The sequence below is a fragment of the Salvelinus namaycush genome, chromosome 41 (assembly GCF_016432855.1).
Source record: "Salvelinus namaycush isolate Seneca chromosome 41, SaNama_1.0, whole genome shotgun sequence".
Classification (NCBI taxonomy): Eukaryota; Metazoa; Chordata; class Actinopteri; order Salmoniformes; family Salmonidae; genus Salvelinus; species Salvelinus namaycush.
The window spans coordinates 6,500,746-6,524,479 of record NC_052347.1 but is presented as its reverse complement, the minus strand read 5'-3'; the positions used below and the strand labels follow the sequence as shown (position 1 = coordinate 6,524,479).

The following is a 23,734-nucleotide window of genomic DNA, read 5'->3' as shown; positions in this document are numbered from 1 at the left end:
TGAGGAAGGATTGTGTGTCACATGATCTCAGTCTTGTGAGGAAAGATTCACTTAGAGGGCCCTTTGCCTTGACATGTTTGTCTGTGTCTCTAGCTGGTCTCTCAGTGCTATTGGATGTCATTGGATTTGCAATGTTGTGACTGAGACAACGTGCCCAGCCACACCTCTGTGCTTGTTTGTTTCTTTTTCACTTGTGCTTGCCGTATGGTCATGTAAGACTTGCACACAATTTTATGCTACTCTTTTTCTGAATGGAGCCATTTAGCTTACGTACATAGCTAAGAGTTCAGTGTTTTCCCCTGATATACAGAACCATTCAAATGCCCATTGAAGAACATCAGGCACATAACTTTGACACTTTATCTACCAGCTCCGATCCAAATCTTACACATAAATTGGGTTTTTGTTAAACAAAAAGCGTTTTTTTTTTTTACCGACAGCAGTCCAGACCGATTGGTTCCAGTCCCTCTGAAAGTGCTCACGGTCCCCAGGTCACGGCTGAACATCTCGTATTTATGTGAGTTGAACTGCAGACTGGTAGGCTAATTCAATGGTATGTTTTCATTAGGTCCCAGGGGCCGAGTAGAGCCCCCTCTCTAACGTTGTCTGTCTGGACTCTGACCCCAGTTTTATGCAGGGTAATAGCGATGGGGGTCAAGGCTTTGGAATGCACCCAGCCCAGACTTAAGGTAACAATTTGAGGAGGCAGGCAGCAACATTACAGGGTTATGTAACCCATAGTCGCCGGTCCTTAATGACTTCACAGGCCCTTTGGAATGTCCAATTCTCAAAAAGTCTCTCTTTTCACCGCTCTGTTTGTGGCAACACTAATTAGGTTTGGTATTGTAACCTTAAACAAATCATTTGTCTGTGCTGTCCTGTGCTGTGCTGTGCTGTGCTGTGGTGGAAGAAGTACTAAATTGTCATACTTGAGTTAAAGTAAAGATAAACTTAATAGAAAATTACTCAAGTGAAAGTGAAAGTCACCCAGTAAAATACTACTTGAGTAAAAGTCTAAAAGTATATGGTTTAAAATGTACTTGAATACAGTGGTGGAAAAAGTACTGAACTGTCATAATTGAGTAAAAGTAAAAAGTAAAGTAAATACTATTTTGTTTACTTAAATACTGTGCACCAGACGAGTGGCGATTTTCTAAGTTGCATTAGTAGTTTTTAATGGCCACCTGACAACCATAACTAGATGCATTTTAGATTGGGTTCTTTCCATTTTTCTTTTGCTGTTTCATTATTTATGCATTCCTGTTCTTTCCCTCTTAGCTGCTCACATATCTCTCTCCTTCAGTATAAACACAGAGAATGAGGATTGGGCTATCATGGTCAAAAACAAAGCCTCACCCAGTTTCAAGATAATTATGTTTCCTACCATTATGACACCCTTGATTGATATTCAACGTCAGCAGCAGTACATTTGCATTCTGCTACAGCAGGACCCTGTAAGCTGACTGGTCCTGTGAATGAATGGCTTGATAAAGATCAACATTGCACCTTGCCACATGTGGTCTTCCCACTCTACACCATTTGTAAAGTGAGGTCATAACCTCAACCTCTACCCCCCCGCTCCCTTATTGTCTGGGATGTGTCTCAGCATTGTAGAAAAACTATCCCCCAAACAGAATGACCAGCTCTGTTTGTCCAGGGGGCAATCCACCCCAACACAGGGGCCTTCAGCCCTATAACATTGAACATCCTCAGCCCAGGCCAGTCGTGACGTCAGCAAGCCTCTGGCGCTTAGGTGACACATTTCCTAGGGGACGGAGCTCAGCCCAGGTCTGGTGCTGGTGCATCATGGGCCAACTTACTCTGCTCTGCTCTACTGCCAGTTGTAAACATTAATTACTTAATGAGGATGCCTGAATTTCTGCCATGCATGTTGCCCAATTTACTGGGTCTCCATTGTGGCTGCCCAATATACTGGGTCTCCTCTGTGGCTGCCCAATTTTCTGGGTCTCCACTGTGTCTGACCAATTTACTGAGTCTCCACTGTGGCTGCCCAATATACTGGGTCTCCACTGTGGTTGCCAATTTTCTGGGTCTCCACTGTGTCTGACCAATTTACTGGGTCTCCACTGTGGCTGCCCAATATACTGGGTCTCCACTGTGGTTGCCCAATTTACTGGGTCTCCACTGTGGCTGCCCAATTTACTGGGTCTCCACTGTGGCTTCCCAATATACTGGGTCTCCACTGTGGCTGCCCAATTTACTGGGTCTCCACTGTGGCTGCCCAATATACTGGGTCTCCACTGTGGTTGCCCAATTTTCTGGGTCTCCACTGTGGCTGCCCAATTTACTGGGTCTCCACTGTGGCTTCCCAATTTACTGGGTCTCCACTCTAGCTGCCCAATTTACTGGGTCTCCAATGTGGCTGCCCAATATGCTGGGTCTCCACTGTGGCTCCCCAATTTACTGGGTCTCCACTGTGGCTCCCCAATTTACTGGGTCTCCACTCTGGCTTCCCAATATACTGGGTATCTTCTGTGGCTCCCCAATTTACTGGGTCTCCACTGTGGCTGCCCAATATGCTGGGTCTCCACTGTGGCTACCCAATATGCTGGGTCTCCACTGTGGCTCCCCAATTTACTGGGTCTCCACTGTGGCTACCCAATATGCTGGGTCTCCACTGTGGCTCCCCAATTTACTGGGTCTCCACTGTGGCTACCCAATTTACTGGGTCTCCACTATGGCTTCCCAATATACTGGGTCTCCACTGTGGCTTCCCAATATACTGGGTATCTTCTGTGGCTTCCCAATTTAGTGGGTCTCCACTGTGGCTCCCCAATATGCTGGGTCTCCACTGTGGCTCCCCAATATACTGGGTCTCCACTGTGGCTTCCCAATATACTGGGTCTCCACTGTGGCTTCCCAATATACTGGGTATCTTCTGTGGCTTCCCAATTTACTGGGTCTCCACTGTGGCTCCCCAATATGCTGGGTCTCCACTGTGGCTCCCCAATATACTGGGTCTCCACTGTGTCTGACCAATTTACTGGGTCTCCACTGTGGCTACCCAATATACTGGGTCTCCACTGTGGCTCCCCAATATACTGGGTCTCCACCGTGTCTGACCAATTTACTGGGTCTCCACTGTGGCTACCCAATATACTGGGTCTCCACTGTGGCTACCCAATATACTGGGTCTCCACTGTGGCTACCCAATATACCGGGTCTCCACTGTGGCTGCCCAGGGAGGGAGGGATGCTTTCTTCTTATTTTGGGTCCTGATTAAATTATGTAATTATAAGATAAAGTGAAAACTGTGATCCTTGACGACTGCCCTACTTTTTAAGTTATTTTGGACTTTAACGTTGTTACGGGCCATGATATTTCAGGCCATGATATTTCAGGCCATGGTTGTTTCTACTTTGTGTGTTCTTTGTCTGCATCTGTCTTCCATGAATAAGCTGCCAATGGATGGGGACATGTTGTGCATTCTTGCCAGATACAGGCAGCAGGGCAGGGGCACTGACATAAATGTGCCACTCCCAGTGGTGGGGTGAAGGATACATATTCAGGATGAGAGAAGAGCAGTTCCTAGCATCATGCCCCATGGTCAGTCTCACTGACTGCCATGATTGCAGTATATGTGGGAGAGATGCATGCCTCACCTGGTAAAACCTTGCCCAAAGTAATGATTGACACATTTGATTGCTCACTTGCATACAGCATGTTTCTGTTACATCAAACTCTTATTGTTTTTAGGTGTGTGTGTGTGTGTGTGTGTGTGTGTGTGTGTGTGTGTGTGTGTGTGTGTGTGTGTGTGTGTGTGTGTGTGTGTGTGTGTGTGTGTGTGTGTGTGTGTGTGTGTGTGTGTGTGTGTGTGTGTGTGTTGCAAAATCTAAGCAGTAGGCGGTACAGTTTGGTTACTTACTACCTGCATTAGAGGTGTAGTTGTGTCCATTTTTTTAAAGACATCTACTGAGGCAGTAGGAGTAGGCAACCTGTTGAATGCCACCCCAAGTAGGCTAGTGCCTGTCTATCAGCTGTGTCGTAGTATGCTCACTGACTTTAACCCTCCCCTTAACAAAGCCAAATTACCATTGGCTTTCATGGCACAGCGTCACTGAGAAAGGCTGGCTCTGCGATAGAGCTCATTGTTGGGACTGTCTGTCCACACGCAAACTAACATACAGCGCTTGGCTTGATTACAGCTGCGGTGTATTAGCAGTTCCTTCATACCTTAATGATTCATCTGTCTATTTCTTGCCAGTCAACGTCTATTCCTGAGGGTCACAGAATTAACCTGGGGATTTTTTGGGTGCTGAGAAGTTTGCTGTTCTGAAGTTTCATTACAACTTATTTTTCTCTTCCTCTATATTTTTTGCCATGAAATTAACCTGAACGTATTGAACAGCTAATATAACTTCTGTCAAGGAAATATATTTTATCTCTCTCCAATCGGACTGCAATAACAATGATGAACAAGAACGGGATGGTGACAAAAATTCACACGAGAATTAGGACCGATCCTTTCACGAGCAATTATGAGTTGCTTGGCAGAGAATTGGGCAGGTAAGTCGGTTGAAATGTTTAATAGGTTACCCTGTCCAGATCATGAAATGATGAGATAGAATAGATGCCAATGCGTGCTGCAGTGCGAAATAAACACGGTGGAGGCAGGGGTAAACACACTGTTAATTCTTTCAAGTGAGGAATCACAAATGTGAAATGTTTGTCTTTTTCTCTCTGCACGTGCAAACGGGTGTAAGTGAACATTTCACGGTGTCGGCCCAATCCGGTTGAGTGGCGCTGGCACTGCCATGGAGAATGTCGATCTGCGCCCATTTAATTGTTTTGTGTGGTTGGCATTTTTTGTTTTTTGTAAGGGAAATCTGTGGGATGTATTCTTCTTTGTGTGAGCTCTATTCTTTAAGTATATTCAGCCTGGTCTCATAGACTAGACGTAACATAGTAAACGTAATTCTAAGACACTTAAATTATGATATGTTACTTTTGGTATGGTTACTTATGGCAAAAAAAGGTTGGTTGGCCAGGCGTATAACGTGAACGTCTAGCATGGGTGTTGGATTCTCATCACAAACAACTTTAGCATTTTAGCTACTTTGCAACTACCTAACATGTTAGCCTACCTTTCCCCTAACCTTAACCCTGTACCTTAACTCCTAACGGTGGGGTAAAGTACTTCAGTACTATATGTTTGTGTGTGTGTGTGTGGGGGTGTGTATCTGTACTCTACTATTTATATTTTTGACAACTTTTACTTAACTACATTCCTATAGAAAATAATGTACTTTTTACTCCATACGTTTCCCCTGACACACAAGTAGTCATTACATTTGAATGCTCAGCAGGACAGGAAAATGGTCCAATTCACACTTATCAAGAGGTCATCCCTACTGCCTCTGATCTGGTGGACTCACTAAACACACATGCTTCATTTGTAGAGTGCTGGAGTGTGCCCTGTCGATTTGCTAATAACAAATGTAATTATGCCATCTGGGTTGCTTAATAGAAGGAATTTGAAATTATTTATTTTACCTTTTTGTTACTTAAGTATATTAACTAAATACTTTTAGACTTTTACTCAAGTAGTATTTTACTGGGTGACTTTCACTTGAGTCATTTTCTATTAAGTTATTTTTACTTTTACTCAAGTATGACAAGTGAGTACTTTTCCACCATTGACTCTTAACCCTAACTCCTAGCCTAGTGAACATTAGCAGCTAGCTAATGTTAGCAACAACAAATTGGAATTCATAACATATCAAACTTTTTGCAAATTTGTAACATATTGTATGAATTGCAGTTCGTAACATACCATACTAAATGGATGATGGACAGCCACAAATGAATACATACCATATGAAAGGTATCATACTAAATGGAGTGTTAGGATTTACGTACAGAATAATGCGAAATTGGTATAAAAAAGTTGGTATTACGAGCTCTGTTGAATTATGATAACAGCCTCTAATGCACAATTGCATGGGTAGATCATTCTGAAAGGTGTTCATGACAAAGATGGTGGATAAATTAAGATAATTCACTCACACATTTACCATTGACAAAAATTGTCAGTTCGGTCTACTTAACTGGGTGTGTCTCCCATAGACACAAATGCACTAGCTGCTGGGTCTGGTCTAAAAAAAACAGCGAGTTGGGTGTCTCACTCCCTCTCCTGTTCATGATCTTGTAGGTGTTCTTGGGAGTCCACCTGACAACTGCGCAGTCACATATTTTCAGTCACAATAAAGAGCATCATAATTATGCCTCTTGTGGTCTGAGAACTGGTTTTGGTATGTAGGATACTTTTTTTTCATGGCTAATTTTACATGAGTAAGGAGTTGATCAATGCAATGCTAATTTAACCTTGTTTTTCTATGTGGTGTTTTATTTTGGGGCAGATGGTATGTTGAATGTTACTTAACTCTAAAACGGGACCATTCTTCTGCTCATGATACACATACAGTATCAACACTAGCACCAACAAAAATGTCCTTCATTTGGAATTCATCCCAGCCTCGCGCAATGGCATGTGAGACTTATCTGATTCTCCTTCAATTGGGGCACATTCTGTCACCTGTAAACTGATTTCAGATGTCAGAGGAGAACTTTACCCTAAATCCCTATATATCCCTTTAACTGCTACTGCTGTGGGGGCTGGCGGTAGAAGGGTGAATATGCAATGCATTTTACCAGCCCCAGTATTATTTGCATGAAATATGCTCTGACCTACATGTGCCATCACTGGACTCAGTAGCTCCCTATCTATATATCTCCAACATCCAAGGAATCTCTGGCATACACAAGTTAACACAGGAAGAGATGTTTGCTATTATTCTGTGTTTTTTCCAGGATCCAGACCATGCCTACAGCCTCACCCATGGCTGTTTGTTTGGGTCTGTTACAGTGGGCTATTTCCCTGCCAATCAGCCCTGTTTTGTCCTGGGGGTCAGGGTGGGGGATAACGTGTAATTACCATCAGTCTCCCTCCGCCCTGCTCCGGCCCCCTGTTGTTCTCCACAGATCAGCGAGTGTGACGTACCATGCATTTGAACCCCGACACTAACATGTCTGCATTCCAAGGGGGTTGAATGGGGAGGTCTCAGAGATTTTTAAACTCCCCAGGTCCAATACACATGGAAAATGTTTTATTTAGAAGCTGTTGACTAGGATTATTATATAATCTGGACTTGGGTCATCACATCGCTTCTGTCTCAGGTGATATTGTACCAATACCCCATGCAACCGTCCTTTATAACTTCATAGGGAGTGGGAGACGGGGAGATATTTCATTTCTCTCTTTTCTTGATAGTATGCAGTCGGGGGCTAAATAAAGACTCATTCACTTTGCCAGTTGGTAGCAGCCAGATTTCCCTGTCAGACACCATGGGACATCCTGGGCCAGCAGCCAGGACCTGGGGGGGCTGTTTGAGCTCTGAGAGAGTCCAGCATCCTCTCGGCACTCCTTCCAACCCCATCTCTCTCTCTCTCTCTCCTCTCATTACCTCCTCGCCCCCACAACATCCTGATCTGGCCTCATAAATCCCATTAAGTGCAGGAATGTGAGCTGTGTTGGATGCCAAGAGAGCAGCTTGTCAAGATTAGATGGCCAGTAGAAGAGGAAGGATGGATCTCTCCCTCCCTTTCTCTCTCTTCTCCACTATGTGTGAGACATTGTGGCTCCTGGTAAACCTGCTGGAGCGTATTTCCGCAATAACACCTTTGATGGCTTCTGATATCTGCCCCTGATTGCTTCCCTTCAATGACCCCCCCCCTCCCCCCGTCTGTAAATATGCTCACACAAATCAGCCATTTTGATAATGTAGAAGAGTTTTGACTGACGGCAAGTTACGAGAGTTGACATGAAGGGTATTGACATGAAAGGTATTGACTTTGAACTGGTTGGAACAGGTCCCTGTTTCTAGGTCAAATGGTTGTCCTCTGATATTTAGTTAGTGAAAATCTAGGCTATCTTCACTATGATTTAGAAGGATGGCAAAGGGGTTGTCATTTAACAACAATGTGTGGGTTTTTGTGTTTGAGGGGAGTTTGTGTGAGAGAGGCAGTTGAAGGCGATCAGCTGTCTGTGCTCTCCAGACATGAGTCACTCCCCTTTTGAGAAACAGACCCCACAGGAAAAACAGTTTCTCAGTTAGATTAGTGCCATCACCACCACAAGTTCCTGGGTTGGTGTCTCTGCATACTGAATGAAAACTTCCTCTTATGATCCCCTGTTGATTTGGAGAGTGACACCTCATACATGCTGACGTGAAGCTGCATACTGATGCATCTGCAAATCAGGTGTTGGTGTGTCGGCATAATTGCCTTTTCTGTGGGATTTGGGATTTACACAGACTGTTAAAGACAACCTTCAAGTGGCAGACGTGGTTTTTGTCTGAGTGTCTTTTGGAAGCGGCTTCCTGCTCAAGGAGAAGGCTGACAATAATGTCCTCTCTCACGGGTCAGACATTTTGAATTGAAGCATGCTGAATTTTATGTTTGTATCCACCTCTAACCCCTGTGCTCTTGTCTCTGGTGTGTTACTACAGACAGTGTGAAAACAGCAGGGTAATGATGGCCTAGTTTAGCAACCTTTGACCTGTTGTCACCATCTTCAAAGGCTTCCTGTTGCTCCTCAGCATCGCCTGGGGTTTCTTTTAATTTCATCTGCAGTTCCCAGCACAGAGGTAGCTGCTCTGAACTTGGGGAATTGGCTAATTAAAGGAGAAAGGCTTTGACTTTGTTCCAAATCAAAAGACCCAAACCAGTCAATGTGCCCTAGCAATCCTCACTAGGGCTGGGAACCAGTGGGAGTGAAGAAAGGGGAAGGAGGAACAGCCCACAGGGAATGGGCCTGTGCCAGCTAACATATCCAGGAGGAGTAGCAGGCTTTGGTTTACAGCACCGCCAGCCTGGAGGAAAGATGTGAGAAAATGACCGGCACCAAGCTGACATTCCATCGCCATACAGGCACTGCTTTTAATAGCAGAACTGTGCAGTTTCTATGAATGGTTACCTTTCACTGCCAGGCTCTGTCTGGCTGAGACATCTGACTCCAAAGCAGTGTCTGTCGTTTGTCAAGCAACATGGCAGAAACAGTTGTCAGTTGAATCAGGAAAGTGAGGGAAGGCCGAAATTCACTAACAGGGTTGCCAAATGATTTACTAAGTCACGTTGCGGCCTCCATATTATTATTATTTTTTCAGGGGTTGGGAGGACTCCGCTGTGGCCTCCTGGACCCCCTTCTCCCCTAGTCCAGCCCCAGGGAAGTGGGTGGTCCTGGTCCTAGTGCAGGGGCTGCCATGTTTGCTGGTCAGCCTGCACAGGCCTTTGTGTGGCTGTCCGAGGAGATGCAGGGTCGTGCCAAAGGTCTGGGTGGAGGCGTTTGGGAATTCCATTTGTCCCCCGCCGCTGTAAGAATGGGAAGTGTACAAGGCTCCTTTATCGTCCTGGGATGGTGTTTGTAGAAGGCTGGACACAGTGGGATGATTCTACACATCGGATTTCCTGCCCACACCCGCAGTCTGACCCGCAACACCTCTGCTGAATCCATCAATGTACGCAGCAGCAAATGGAATGCTCAGATGGTATTCTAGAATTGTGGTTGTGCGTTCCTCTTTTTTCTTTTCTCTGGGGGTGGGGCTGGTGGACAGACAACAAGCCCAGCTGTTGCGCTCCTCTTTATGTTGACTTTTAAAGAGTGCTATTAATCTTATCACCCCCTCGCCTGTCCAAACAGCCACTCAGGCCCAACCGTCACTCCTATCTCCTGCCTGTCAGGCTCTCCACTGTGGAGGAGGAAGAGGAGAGAGGGATATCTTACTACACTGATGCGGGAGCCTATCACTTGGTGTTCATCAGTCCTATATTGCGTAACAATGGTAGACGACTCCATGTGTATCCCTCTGTTTTGTAATTCCACTCAGCCCACATCTTCATTTTCCTTGGTGGTCTTTCAGTGGCCTTTCAGTTATTGGTTGCGTCATAATTGTTTGGTACTCTCAGTGCTGTAATTGCTGTTTATCTCTGCCATGATTACTCCCTGCAGGTTCATGGCCAATCAGATTTACCGATAAGACATTGAAGACAACCAAATCAAACGTGTAAGCCTACTGTCAATTAAACTGTTAATTGTATTTCTGATTATTCAACATATCCCTTTCCCTTTTTATTTTTCTCTTCCCAGGGGAAAGTTTGCTGTGGTGAAGAAGTGCATTGAAAAGGCGACGGGGAAGGAGCACGCTGCCAAGTTCTTGAGGAAGCGTCGGAAGGGCGAGGACTGCCGCATGGACATCCTCAACGAGATCGCTGTTCTGGAGTCAGCCACGGCTAACCCTTATGTGGTGGCGCTGCATGAGGTCTACGAGACCAACTCTGAGATCATCCTCATCCTCGAGTGGTGAGTGAACTCGTATGCGTCGAAACGCAAAGACCATGGAAAAACGTGGCGTGTACAGTATGCGAGTGTGTGTTTGGATCTCTGCACCGCCCTTAGGTCATGTCACCAGTGATGGGGGGAAAATGCTGGTGATGGTAATCTAGAAGACCTTTTAAACTCTCCGTACATGTTGACGCTCCACCACAATGCAGCACTGCCAGGAAAAACGGGATGAAATGATAAGGTTCCTAATGAGGGGGGAAATGAGAAACCATTATGCGCCATTTACAGAAAATACTTTCCGTCTCTGCAGGTTTTTCTATTTCTGCGTAGTTTCGAAGGGTTTTGATTGATGTGGTCGCCTGAGTCAAAATGTATTCTGCTTATATAAAACATGGGATTTTTTTAATGTGATCTTTGTTTCAAAACCGCATGAGCTCTTGCATAGACAGGATGTTGAGTGACGTGAATGTCAGAGTTGGGTTTCTTGAGAAATGGTAGATTACATCTCTCCAGTCTAACCCTAACACGTCGACTTCCCGTGTTGCACTCTTTCTTCTGAGGATGCAGCTGCGTGTCACTCAAGAGCTTCTCACCTGAAAAACAGCTGCGTGTGCACGCACGCTAAACGCACGCACGCATGCCTGCTTGAACCTTGTAACCTTATAAGGAAATGATAACTCCCCTGTGGTTGGTCGCTGTGCTCATAGCCACATCCCCGATTTCTTGTTACCTTGTCTGACTGTGATTGGTGTCAGTGTTCCTGTAAACAGACGGACGAAGATGGACCAAATGACTCGATCTAGAAGATTCTTGACAATAAGTATTTGTCACATGATACTTTTTTAAAGGAAAGCTAGCATCAGTCAAATGATTTCATCATGCTTCAGAGCATCCATTCCATCCAGACACGGGTGAACCAGTCAGCATCTGTGCTGCATCCATCTGATCAACAAAGCACGGAGGTCAGGGTGGAAGGGTGGTATGTGTCATGGCTGTCCTCCATGACCACTCTGGTCTCATTCTAATTAGGAGCCAGATGGTAATAAGCGTCGTACTGATCCCCAAGCCCCATTTGACAAATAGACAACACCACACCAATCAGTTCATCTAGAAGACCAAAAGACTGTGTCCCCTCCTGACCCTGGTCTGGTCATAAACCACCCACATCTCCACCCATTCCCCTCCTAGACATAGAATGCTCCTGCAGAACAAAAGGTTCCCTATACGGGGGGGGGGGTTATGTGCTTGGCCTTGGACCCCAGTGTGAAAAGAGGAAGCAGAGCCACTATTTCATGCCTTCAGGGGGTCAGCTCTGCAGGGGCACGCACTGGTCCATAGCCCTGCACTAGCTGCCAGATAACTTTGCGCTTCCTTGTGCGGTCTTCCTTTGTCTGTTTGAGAGATTCTTATAGGCCTATGTTTATCCAGATCCCAGTATAGGTTATGGCTCCTAGTGAAATCCCCTACTAACTTGGTAATCTGCAGCCATTGAGATGCTGTTGCAGCCTGTATGACTGAACTCTTTTCCTGTTAAAGGGCTCTCTGACCTCAGCGTGGGCTTTGCTGCAAACCAGAGAATAATGTTCCGTTCCCTGTGGGTTTACATAGAAGCCGTTAGTGACGCTCTCAAAAGTAGCACACACACAAAGTAGCATACTCATACTCACACATTGGCACACATTGGTCTGCACATAGCCACAACCACATCCCCACGCGACGTATGAGAAATGGAAATGATAAACTAAATTTTCCTCATCAGTAAGTTTAAACCCAGTCTGCGCGAGCACCGCAAACGCACCACATAACGACTAGTCTAAACGAAAATGCCACTTTTTAATGAGAAATGAACCTGCATCGTCTCTGCTTAGAACGTATTCTGACGGTTTAATCAGAATGGTTTTCCGTACTCGGGGCACAGTCCATGGCCTGCTTCTGATGGTGGTGAATAGTTGCAAGAAATACGTTTCTTCAATGATTCTCCAACAAACCGTAGATTGTCATCTGTGTGTTCCCAACTCTCTACATGTCTTCTCAAGGAAAACCCATGGTGTTACCGGAGATCAAACAACCCTCTAGGATGAGACCAAACATCTTACGTTTTTGTCATTTTGACAAATACAGTATTGTGCAGGTGCATTTCTAGAGGTCTACGTTATATGTGGGGAAATTAGATGAACCAAGTCACCTGACGTTAGCTGTGTGTACACTGTGACCTTGAGAAACTAAGGTTTGGTCCAACCCTCACACTACATATTTGTTTATCATCTGGCAAACAATACACGATACAAGTGTTGTGAATACTGTTTCACCTCAGAGGCCTTGAACTCATGACACTGCTGTAAACTGAGGTAACTTCAGATAAGAGAAACTCAAAATCCTAACCAATTACAGGCAATCGGATAGTCTTGGGAATGGCAGTCCGGTCCACAGATTACCTGGCCAATCATAACCCTAAAGCAGCTTTAAAGCTTTACAGGGTATGTTTATGAAAATGTATCACTTTGACTCACTCGAGCTTGATCCTTCAGCGCTGATGGAATCATTCCTGAGGTAATTTTTTCTGCAGCAGTTTTTCAGCCCCTCTGTAATTGGGAAAGAGGGTGGTGTTTTCTTCTTCCCCTCTGTCCTCTTCCTTCTGCTTTCATCCTCAAGTGTAATGGTATTTGATGTTTTTACGTGGGTATTGAGACATCTTACGCAACGCAAATTGAAACCCTCCAGTCCATGTCAGCCATTTTATCTTTGTCACTTCAAATGTATGCAGTCTTCAGATAAGTAAATGGATTATGTAAGAGTCTTTGACACACATCTCCACTGTCTGGCATGGGCTGCCCTTCATTTAAAACCGCAATAAAGTCTTCAGAAAATCTATTTACGAACTAGTAAAAGTGTTTTTGAGGATGAGGGCTGTCTAATTGTATTCCAATTTTCAAAATGGAAAAGCCTCGTTGAAAAACTGTTTGTATGCGTTCTCTTCGTTCTAGTAAGGTTTGACACGTCAAGTCTCCTGTAACGGAGGATGAGTTGTCACAGCATAATCCCATCTAAATGATGACAACTCTGAAACCAGTCTATGTACTGTACTGAGTACAGAATGCAGTCAACACACAGGCCTTGTGAGAAGTGATGAGTAGTAGGTGTTTGGTAGCTGGCCAGCAAGAGCATAATGCCTATTCCAGGTGATCTTAAGCACAGACTAACCAAGTTGGCTTGTGAGAATGCAGCCAATATTGTAAAGGATACACGTAAATGCACACTGTCCCACATCCTCTCATTGAGAAGTCATGGCTCTTCTGTCTTCAGCTCATTCTCAAGTAGCTCTTTGCCCGCCCTCCGCCCAAGCCTGATGTTCTGCGGGTGACGGCTACTGTGCGTCTCTGATGGGACTCTGCACAGTTCTTCTGTCTTAAGTGGATGGGGAAACCATTCCATGTCATTTGTCTGCTGACTGACAGTGGGGAGACTGATCCACCGAGGCATAGAGGGAGAAATGAGACCATACAAACATGATGGCAGGAGATGTATCAGATCTTTCCATAGTGCTTGGAGAGTATGTCCTCAGTCCATTTCATTTCTACAGGATGGGTTTTGTTAGTACTAAAAGCCTCGTCTCCTCCTAGATGAGTTTATTGAAGTACTTTGGAGGGTATCTTTGTTTCCGCCTATTGGTAATTAGTTCAAACGGGGAAAGGAAGGGGTGGGATAATTAGACCTATTTGAGTCAATTGTATTAAATTGAGACCCAGCACATGGAACAGATGAATAATGAGTGGCACGATCAGTTAGCTTTTTTTTTTTTATCATGCAGTTGTCAGCAAGCATAAATCCAAGCCATGCTTCCAACGACACACTGATGTCTCTCATTTCCTCTTGACCCCCCCCCCAAAACTGGTAAACTAGGCCTGCTATGCACATTTGGTATACATGGGTACTGTAGGGACTTTGGAGGGGGGGTCAAAAGAGACGGCCAGCAATAAATGTGTGGAGCCCCAAGCGAAAGGGGATTTATATGACCCAATGATGGATATCCAGGAAAACAGAACCTCCTATTTTCACAGCTGAGGACAGTGAAGGTGAGGATGCAACGGTGCGAGGCTAACCAGGGATTGGCTGGTGTGGTTATGTAACAGTTATGCCCGGGCCATGGTCGCAGATTTCCTCTCAAGATAAAAAGCATGTGTGCTGACTAAATCCCCCACACATGGCTGTGCTATTTGGCAAGCGTCCTCTCTCCAGGCTTTTCATCTGCTTTGGAGAATCATCCAACATAAATGTGCCATGTCCCAGACGGCATTGCTTACCGTTGTTACACAAGCATGACAAGGATTGACAAACCAGGAATTTGCCTTAACAGAAATGAGATGTCACCATTTTTTTTATTTGGTAATTAGCCTTTCTATTTTCAAAGTGGATCCAAATAGGATAACCCCCCCCCCCCCCCCCCCCTAATCATGAGCAGTTAGGAGTGGATGCCCAGATTGGATAAACTTCCAATTTTTGGGGAACGACACAGCAGTGTGGCGGTAATCCCTACAATTTAGTGTTCTATCCACTACTGTAAAACTATGGGATCGTTTCAGTGTCCTGTCACTGTCTCAAGTCTTAGGTAACTCTTTATTATACGACAGGGATCTCTAGTTTGATAGATTTGAGAGAGAAAAAATCCCCCTTTTTTAAAAGTTTTTGACTTAACTGATCTGGAATGTGTGTAAACTCTGGAAAGCCTTATCCGGGACTGGCACTGACTGATATGGGTCCTCGTATCTCGAGTCAAAGCTGAGGTCAGGGAGGCACCATTTTTCTTCTGATTTCCGTGCGGGAACGTCGGAGTGCCACAGACAGGAGTCACATGCTTTGTGTGTGGATGTGAAACACGGACCCTGTTCCCAAGCCCAAAGTACAATAACCACAGGACCAGTTGCGTAACTTTAAAAATAAATAAAAAACACGGGCTAGGGCTCGACACACTTGACAGTGTATGTGATAACGGGATAGAGGTGGGTTTGGCATTGTCATCATGTTTGTGTTTGAGTTGATAGTGGTACAAATGCAGTGATTTACAGTGTAAGGGTGTAGACTTCATGAGTGTAAATGCGTTACAATGCATAATCAGCAATCGATCACAGCAGCCCAAGTAAAAACTACAGATATAATAACCATGTACTGTTTGTTGTTCATCTCGTCACCATGGCTCTATTTTGATCCTCCATTGCCTCTGTTTTCCAGTGCCGCCGGTGGAGAGATCTTCAACCAGTGTGTTGCGGAGAACGACGAGGCCTTCACAGAGAAGGATGTGATCAGGTTGGCCAGACAGATCCTCACCGGCGTGGCCTGTCTGCACCGCAACAACGTGGTCCACTTGGACCTGAAGGTCAGTAGAAAGCTGATCACGTCACCCAGAACCAAATCCGCTACTAGTTACGGCTGTCAAAGCGAGAGACTAGTTTAAATTTTTTTTTTTTATAACAGGGCACCCCTAGAATGGGCGATTTCCCCCCTTAAGCAATGAGAACCCCTTAATGTGGCAGAACAATAACTCTCCCTGTACATGGGTCTTGTCTAGCAAATAAAGACGCCCATCCAAGTTACTCTGTTAGCGTTTAACGAGTGACAACTGTTTTTATGTGAATGCTGCATAGTTTTCGTCCCGGAGTTCCCGCTCTTACAAATGAACTCTGTCAGGGTCTGGTTTCTCTCTGTAGAACTTATTTTGTAAAATACTGCAGGGTTGTGTCTCAGAAGACGCAAAACGAAAGCTGTAAGTCTTATAAGTTTGTTTTGTCTGGCCAGTGATGTCAAAAACATTTGTATTGTTGATAATGATGAATAAAAAAACACTTTTGGAGCGTGTTAGAATTTGGCAGGCAGGTTATATATGAAGAAACCCTCCTCTGTTCCAGGGGGGTTTATGAGCAGGGTTTTTGGGTGAGGGGGACTGAACCGACTCTGTCACCAGACTAGATTTTATTAGCTCCCCATTTTCCTTTTTCCCTCCCCCAGTGATAGACAGTATTAAATCTATTCCTGGTGAAATGTCACAGGCTCTGGTCTGTCTCTTGCTCCTTCATTTATCCTAGATTTTTAAAATGTATTTGACCTTTTATTTAACTAGGCAAGTCAGTTAAGAACAAGTTCTTATTTACAATGACGGCCTACCCCACCAAACCCTCCCCTTACCCGGACGACGCTGGGCCAATTGTGCGCCGCCCTATGGGACTCCCGATCACAGCTGGTTGTGATACAGCCCAGGATCGAACCTGGGTCTGTAGTGACGGCTCTAGCACTGCGATGCAGTGCCTTAGACCGCTGCGCCACTTGGTCCTCCAAGATGTCCTGGCCAAAGGCCCCAGGCCAGGAATCTAGCCAGTATGACCTGGAGGTTAAGCATCGTACATGATATAGGAGCCAGCTAATCTGATAGGCCCTCCAAGACATCCCACCTTTCCTTGGAATCATCTCATAGGCTAAGGGGATGAACCTGGTTTAGTGATATTGATGTAACCAAATTGAAACCCTCTGGGGCTGTACACTCTGTGGGTTTGGCTTATTCATGTAGAGGTAGATTAGACTCTTTAGTGGGAGGCCTTGAGTCTCAATGACTACTCAACTGATTAACTATCTATCAAGCATGGTATTTGACCTCTGTCAATTCACTTACCATGCACTCTTTGGATTTGGTCTCATCTGTCTTATCTCGGTCTCTCCCCTCAGCCCCAGAACATCCTGCTGACCAGTGCCATCCCACTGGGTGATATCCGCATCGTGGACTTTGGCCTGTCCAGACGCATGGACAGTGTGACAGAAGTCCGAGAGATCCTGGGCACCCCGGAGTATGTGGGTAAGTCCTGCCTCCTGGCTTCTGCAGTCGGTTTATATCAATAAGGAAGATAGATAAGCAATTCTTAACTTCAGTACTGTAAAATGTTTATCAGGACTAATTGGCGTTGTCTATGCTATTCCAGCTCCAGAGATCCTGAACTATGAACCCATCAGCATAGCGACAGACATGTGGTGAGTATGCGCTAAAGGGACCGTGTCAAGCAGATATCAGCTAGTGTCCTCAATACATCTAGTTTTTTCCAGAAGCCATAAAATATTGATATCACCAGCCAGCTCCACCGTGGAAATCTGAGAAAAATACTTCCTCATTTCTTGGAGTCTGACACCTTTCCCTCCTCCTCCTCTCAGGTCCATAGGGGTCCTGACCTACGTCATGCTGACGGGCGAGTCTCCGTTCCTGGGGGACAACAAGCAGGAGACCTTCCTGAACATCTCCCAGGTCAACGTGGACTACTCGCAGGATGCCTTCGAGGGCGTCTCCTCCCTCGCCATTGACTTCATCAAGACCCTGCTGCTCAAAAACCCCAGGTGAGGAACAGGATAGGTCCAAGAATCAACACTCAATTAGTTCAGTGCCACAGCCCGACAGATGGATGTTCTCCCACATGTCCCATAGTGAGTTCAATGCTAATTAACACGTGAGTGATGTCATTCATACTGCTGTTTGCGGCACATCCTTGTTAAGTCTCCCGATGCGTGGTAATGTATATGAACAATTTAATATAAGGATACGGGTCCTTGTTACGTTTCATCTATTAACACGTTCTGTGTCACTATTTGGCCAAGTGTTCCAGCACAGAAGGGCTAGATACTGTATGTCACCATGTCTCAATGACAAACAGCTGTAGTCTATCGCTGTGATCCAGGGCCACAATCTTCACTCAGTATAATTTAATTGCTGCAGATTATCGGCGGTATAAAAAAGTGGAAAAATGTCCTGTGTGTCTGAGTAATCCCAAAGAGGGGAAAGGCTGGGATGAAAAAGTGGGCTTTGGTGGTTTTTCAAACAGACTGTCAGGGAAAGAGGAGTGTCTGAGGGAAGGGGAGGGACAGGAAGTTGTATAACTGCATATTTGTCACCTTTTTACCATTGGCTTTCCTTTACATATATTCACCTTAGCTATTTCAGTTTTACGTTCAAAACTGATGAACAGAAGCTTTAAGGTCCTTGCTGCCTAGACATTGATGATTGATTTGAGAGCTGACACGCATCCTCTCCGCCTGTCTGTCCACAGGAAGAGAGCCACTGCAGCGGAGTGCCTTAACCACCCCTGGCTGAATGGACCAGCTGACCTCTACACCCAGCTCCACGCCAGCTCTCTACCCTCATTGGACGAGCCTGAGACCAGCCAATCAGAGTCTGAGCCTGAGAGCCCGGCACCCTCCCCAGAGCTGGAGGGCATGGGTTCGTACATGATGTGCCCCGGTCAGGTAGACCTGAAGACAGGCCGCAATGCCTTTTCCTTCACTTCTGAGCCCTTCCCCGCGCTGCCAGAGATCCAACAGGAGCTCATCTGCTGAGGAAGGGCTCCACTAGACACTGTGTGTAGTGACTGACTGGACTGCTGTCACAGAATGGACACTGTCTGGAAGCCAGTGAGACCTGGTCTGGTCCGACGCAGGGCCTCCAGCTCTGTTTGACTCTGTATGTGTGCTGCTGCTACTGCTGCGATGGATGTGTGATATCTGTCTGAGCTCAGCTGACCGTGTGCAGTAAATTCATGCGTGTTTGATGCATGTTACCCTGTGCTCATTAGTGTGCTGATGTCTGGTAATGAGCCACACTGACACACTTTTAATGCATGTGTAGCGAGGGTATTGTAACTGTATGAGTGTTGTGAATGGAAGGAGTGGGCCAGTTCTTTGTGCTCGGCTATGAAGACTAGAACAGTGGGACTGACTTCATCTATCACTTGGTCTGGTCTGCACTCTCAGTGAAGGAAGTCCTGCTTTGTCCCAGGCTGGGTTGATCCCATGTTGGCCCTCAACCTGGCTCTCACCTTGGCTGCCCTTCACGTTCCACTCCCTAACTGACCTTTGAACCAGTACTTCTCCTCTCCTTTGTGAGGATATAACTGCTCACCCTGAGAGGAAATGACGTTGGCCAACAGGAAGTTGGAACCACTTTGCTTTTGTTGAGGTCTGAGCCTTAAATGCCTTTCATGATGTTGATTATGAAGGATGCCTATGTGGTTAGACAGATGTCCCTAGATGAGATGCTGCCTACGCAGCAAAGGAAAACGAACTGACTGACTGTGTTAGGGGAGTGCCCTCACAGAAACCAGTCAGAGGGTTAAATAGTCTTCTCTGATTTTGTTTGTGTTCATATGACCACTTCAGGCCCCCAAAAATAGTAAGCCATCTCAATCACCACATCTAATTAAATCACATCCTTTGTTTAGTGTAAGGACAATCTTGATGTCAATTTAAAGCACTTTTTATTTTAAGAATGAACTACACAAATGGTCAGAAAGTAATAACCAAAGTCTTGATGAAATGGCTCAAAAAGCACAGTTTAGTTGAATGATTAATTAAGACACAAATGTACATGGCCACTTCCCACCATCTATTGTTAATATATTTGCGTCACTCGTTTCCACCAAGTGCCATATAGTTCACCTGTTGTGTTTCTGTTTATTCTTGTAAGATTTTTTTTGTTGCTATTGTTGCACAATTTCCATGTACTCATGTTTGAAATATCAGTTTGCCATGTTGGATATGTCACAATATATTTCCCTTCAGGCTTTGTGAACTTTTGTCTTTTTGAAGAGGAAGTGACTAGGATTCAATGATTTGCAACCAATTGAAAGGCTTTGAAGAAAGCTCCTTTTGGATATGTGGTGTTTGAGAGTGAAGATAAATTACTCTTGAGGACTTCTCAAAAAGTACTGAAGTGTATATTGTTTGATAGTGTAAGAATAATCTGCAAAATATTTTTAATATCCATAATGTATGAACATTTTAATAATTATTGTATGCCTCTTTTTTTTGTTGTTTTTTTTTATTTTTATCTTGACTCTGTACTTATGACTTTCATTCCTGGTTACTGCTCATGAATTTCAGGCAGGTTTGCACTTGTGTCCAGGTAGACGTTACATTGAAATTAATAAATGTTTGATGGCATGCCTCGCAAAAATGTATCGAAGAACAATAAATGTACATTTTGTATTAAACTATTCATCTTGATGAATTAACTTCATTGTGTGGTCTGTTTAGGCATGGAACAACCACTGCTTGTCTTGTTCCCTCAACCACAAAGCTTTAGTCTGGTCAGAATGTAGTTCCTTGTACAAAGGACCAGGGAACACTTGTGACCCATTTTAACATTATTCTCCTCTTGTGTGCTGAATATTATGGTCTCTCCACTTGAAAACCATTCCTCAAACTACAGTATCATTAGTTTACACTTAAGAGCATTTCCCAAGTGTCCGTCTTTCCTGTTTTTGGTATTTTGGGGGAAACAAGTTAAATGTAGCAAGAACAACTGCTGCGTTTCCAGAAATATCTAGCCACACTTCACAGGAAATACCAGTGTCACTTGAAAAGGGACATGCTGTGATGCTTTCTTCACTGGTGTGTGTGTGTGCACACTGTTCAACCTGCTGCAAGTAAACAAGGGAGACAATGTTCCTGCATGCCAATGTTCTGGATTCTTGCTTTAATGTGCTCTTCCGCTGAGGGTCGGCACTGGGCCCAGTCCAGCTAGCTCCACTCAGGCCGTGTTGAGCTCTGGACTGACGGACAGACGGGCCCTGCCTGGAGTGACTGTTTCCCTTGAATATCCTGCTGCTTAGACCTTTGGAATGCAAGAAATGTTAGTAACTTTCCCTCTCCCTTTATTCACCCGTGTTAATATAGCCTTTGTTTTCTCGGCAGGAGTGGCTCTGTTTTGCACCATGGCTATATCTTCACACCTACCAACCCCATACACACATTCACACCCTCGCACGCACACATTATGCAAACCATGACAGAGATGATAGTCATAGCCTATGTTGCTGGGTTTCACACAGTTGCGGGAACATTTTGTCCTGATATCTGGAAGACAGCCATTGTGAGTTTTTTTTTTTTATTAATTCAGGTGTAGTTCTGTCAAGACCAAAGCCTTCACAGAAGAACTACAGCTCAAAACCACTGGACCAATACAAATGAAAAGAATAAAGCAAAGCTTCCATAGACACTAAGATAACCTGCTCTCTGGAGGAGAAGCAGATGCAAAGGCTTTGGCGTAGAGGTTTTCCTTTGGTTTATCAGTCCTGGCCATCTCTTTCTACCAAAGCAGGACATACCAAATTGATTCAATGATCTGTTCCAGCAACTAACTCATCCCCATTGACCTTCGCCCTCACATCTCCAGCCATGATGTTAGTAGTACTCTGTGTGAACTGTGTTGCTGATGTACAAAACAAAATGTGGCCGTTCTGTTTGAAATTGTCAGACATCTGGATGCTAAATCGTTCCTGCTTAAAGCAGCCAGCGAGCTTTTTGTTCCCTGGTAACCAAGCGTCCTAAAAGAGAAGTTGTCACAACCTTGATCCCCGAGTTGAAAATGGAACAGGGAATCAGAAAAGCAGAACGTGGGGAAGAGGAGGAATCTTTTGTCTTCCCATATAGACGCCATTGACTGAACTCAACATCCCCAGTTACAAAACCAAGATTGACCATGTTTGACAACCGGTTGGAATTAGGGATCTGGACCGGTGTTAATTTGAATTGTTTGAGCATAGGGCAAATACTATGCAAATAGAATGTTGGACTTTGTTTCCATAAGATCGTATCGATATGATGTCATGAGAGATCTTCCTTATGAGATTAGTGTGAAGGCTGTTTGTATGAAAGACCAAGCCAACACACGGCCTTACCATGCTCTATTTCAATACTTAAGGACATTTAGCAGCTGACACCATGGGAATAAAATCTCCCAGACTTTTTTTTTTATACCCCTGCCTACTTCCTTATTTTTTTTCTCTCACTTTTCTCTCTTTTTTGTTTGTCTTTATCCGTCACGTTTCTCTGGTGCTCTTTCATTCGCCCCGTTCTCTTCAATCTCCTAGAAGCTGCTCCCTCACACCTTACATAACGGGGAAATTATTTGATGCTTATGTTCCTGATTAAAGTTTCATTATGGTGTGATCATGTTGATGTCAGAGTAGTCAAGAGGGGGGGGATCACAAAACAATCCCTGCTCAGGGCCTTGGAGGCTCGGCTGCCTTAGGATACTCCCTCTCTCCACCCCACCCCCTTTACTCTCCTCTCTCTCGGGACCTGCTCACCTTTTAAATATCAGAACTTGTATCCGTTTGACAAGCTTTGCATGTGAAAAATTATTAAGGCATTGTTAATGGTACAGCAATTAGATTCCAGTGAACTTTCTGTGCCATGTTGTTCAATAGGCAAGCCTGTCAATCTATCAACCCCTCAACACATCACATGGCATTCCATTCCCCAGGCCCAGACAAATGATCCAACAGCGTTCCAGCAATTGACTCTAGTTGCCCTTTAGTAGCACAAGTGTAGCCTACAACATTGACAGTTCATTGACATACCAATTAACCTGGTATGTGCCTGTTTGTCTGGCCCTCTCCAATTAGTTTACTTGTTGTGTTACATTCCAGCATTGACCTCAAGTATCTCATGTCTTCAAGTGCAGTTCACAGGAGACTGAGAGAAAACTAACTGAGAAAAGACCCAGAGGTTCATGTCTTTGTGTTTCATGGCCAGTAGTGTTTCCTATTGATAACAAGACCAACCACGGCACGTGCAAATACTGTTCCTCTAATGTGCAGTGACGTTCTGCTCGTGTCCTCTATAGATATCAACTAACTAAGAGAAAATTGTCGTCACAAGTTAGTCACGCTTTGAAGAGAGAAAAAAAAAAATTGTTCAGAGAGCACAAAGCCTATCCTAACCACGGGTAATGTGTTTCTCATGGCGAGGCATTCTCACACAAGACATTGAATGCCATTGGTTAAGCACAGCTATTTATTCTTTCCCTGGAAAAATCCTAAGAACACAAAAGCATTCTAAACAAAAAATTGCCAGGTCAGATGGCTGATGTCTGTTGTTTCTCCGTCTGTGGCAACTGTATCCTGCCACAACATGGAAGAGGCAGGCAGCATTGACAGAAAGGATATTATTGAACTTGGTGATACTCCACTCAGGGTGAACTTCTCAACTTCAACTCAATACCTTCGAAAAGGCCCAATCAAAACAAGAGGCACAGCTAAGCCAGTCCTTATAGGGTTCATTTTCTGTGTGGTGGGTAAGCTCACTGACAGCAATAAAAATACTGCCAAACAGTTGTTTGGACTGGAGTACTGTACATGCACACACACACGAACACTAACGCAAATACACACAGGCATCCACAGTGAACTCTGTGGGCTCATTGTGACTCTACTAGTGCGTAAGGTAGTCCGGTGTTTCAGAGTGAGGGGGAACAGAGCTGAATCTGGTGGTCTGGATCATTCAGAGCTCTTAGTCATTTCCATCCCAATCACAACATGCACACTGTTCACTTCAGCTCTGGAGTTC

The 23,734-nt window shown here is 44.8% G+C and overlaps 1 protein-coding gene across 1 annotated transcript; it reads left to right on the top strand.

Annotated features, from left to right (window-relative positions):
* The first annotated feature begins 4,127 nt into the window (after nt 1-4,127).
* LOC120034299 (serine/threonine-protein kinase 17A-like) lies at nt 4,128-20,394 on the top strand. The gene is made up of 7 exons (XM_038980803.1): nt 4,128-4,527; nt 10,166-10,378; nt 15,587-15,731; nt 17,072-17,198; nt 17,323-17,371; nt 17,549-17,728; nt 18,436-20,394. The coding sequence occupies exons 1-7, from the start codon at nt 4,430-4,432 to the stop codon at nt 18,719-18,721; spliced, it is 1,098 nt and encodes a 365-aa protein (XP_038836731.1). The 5' UTR covers nt 4,128-4,429; the 3' UTR covers nt 18,722-20,394.
* The last annotated feature ends 3,340 nt before the right edge of the window (nt 20,395-23,734 follow it).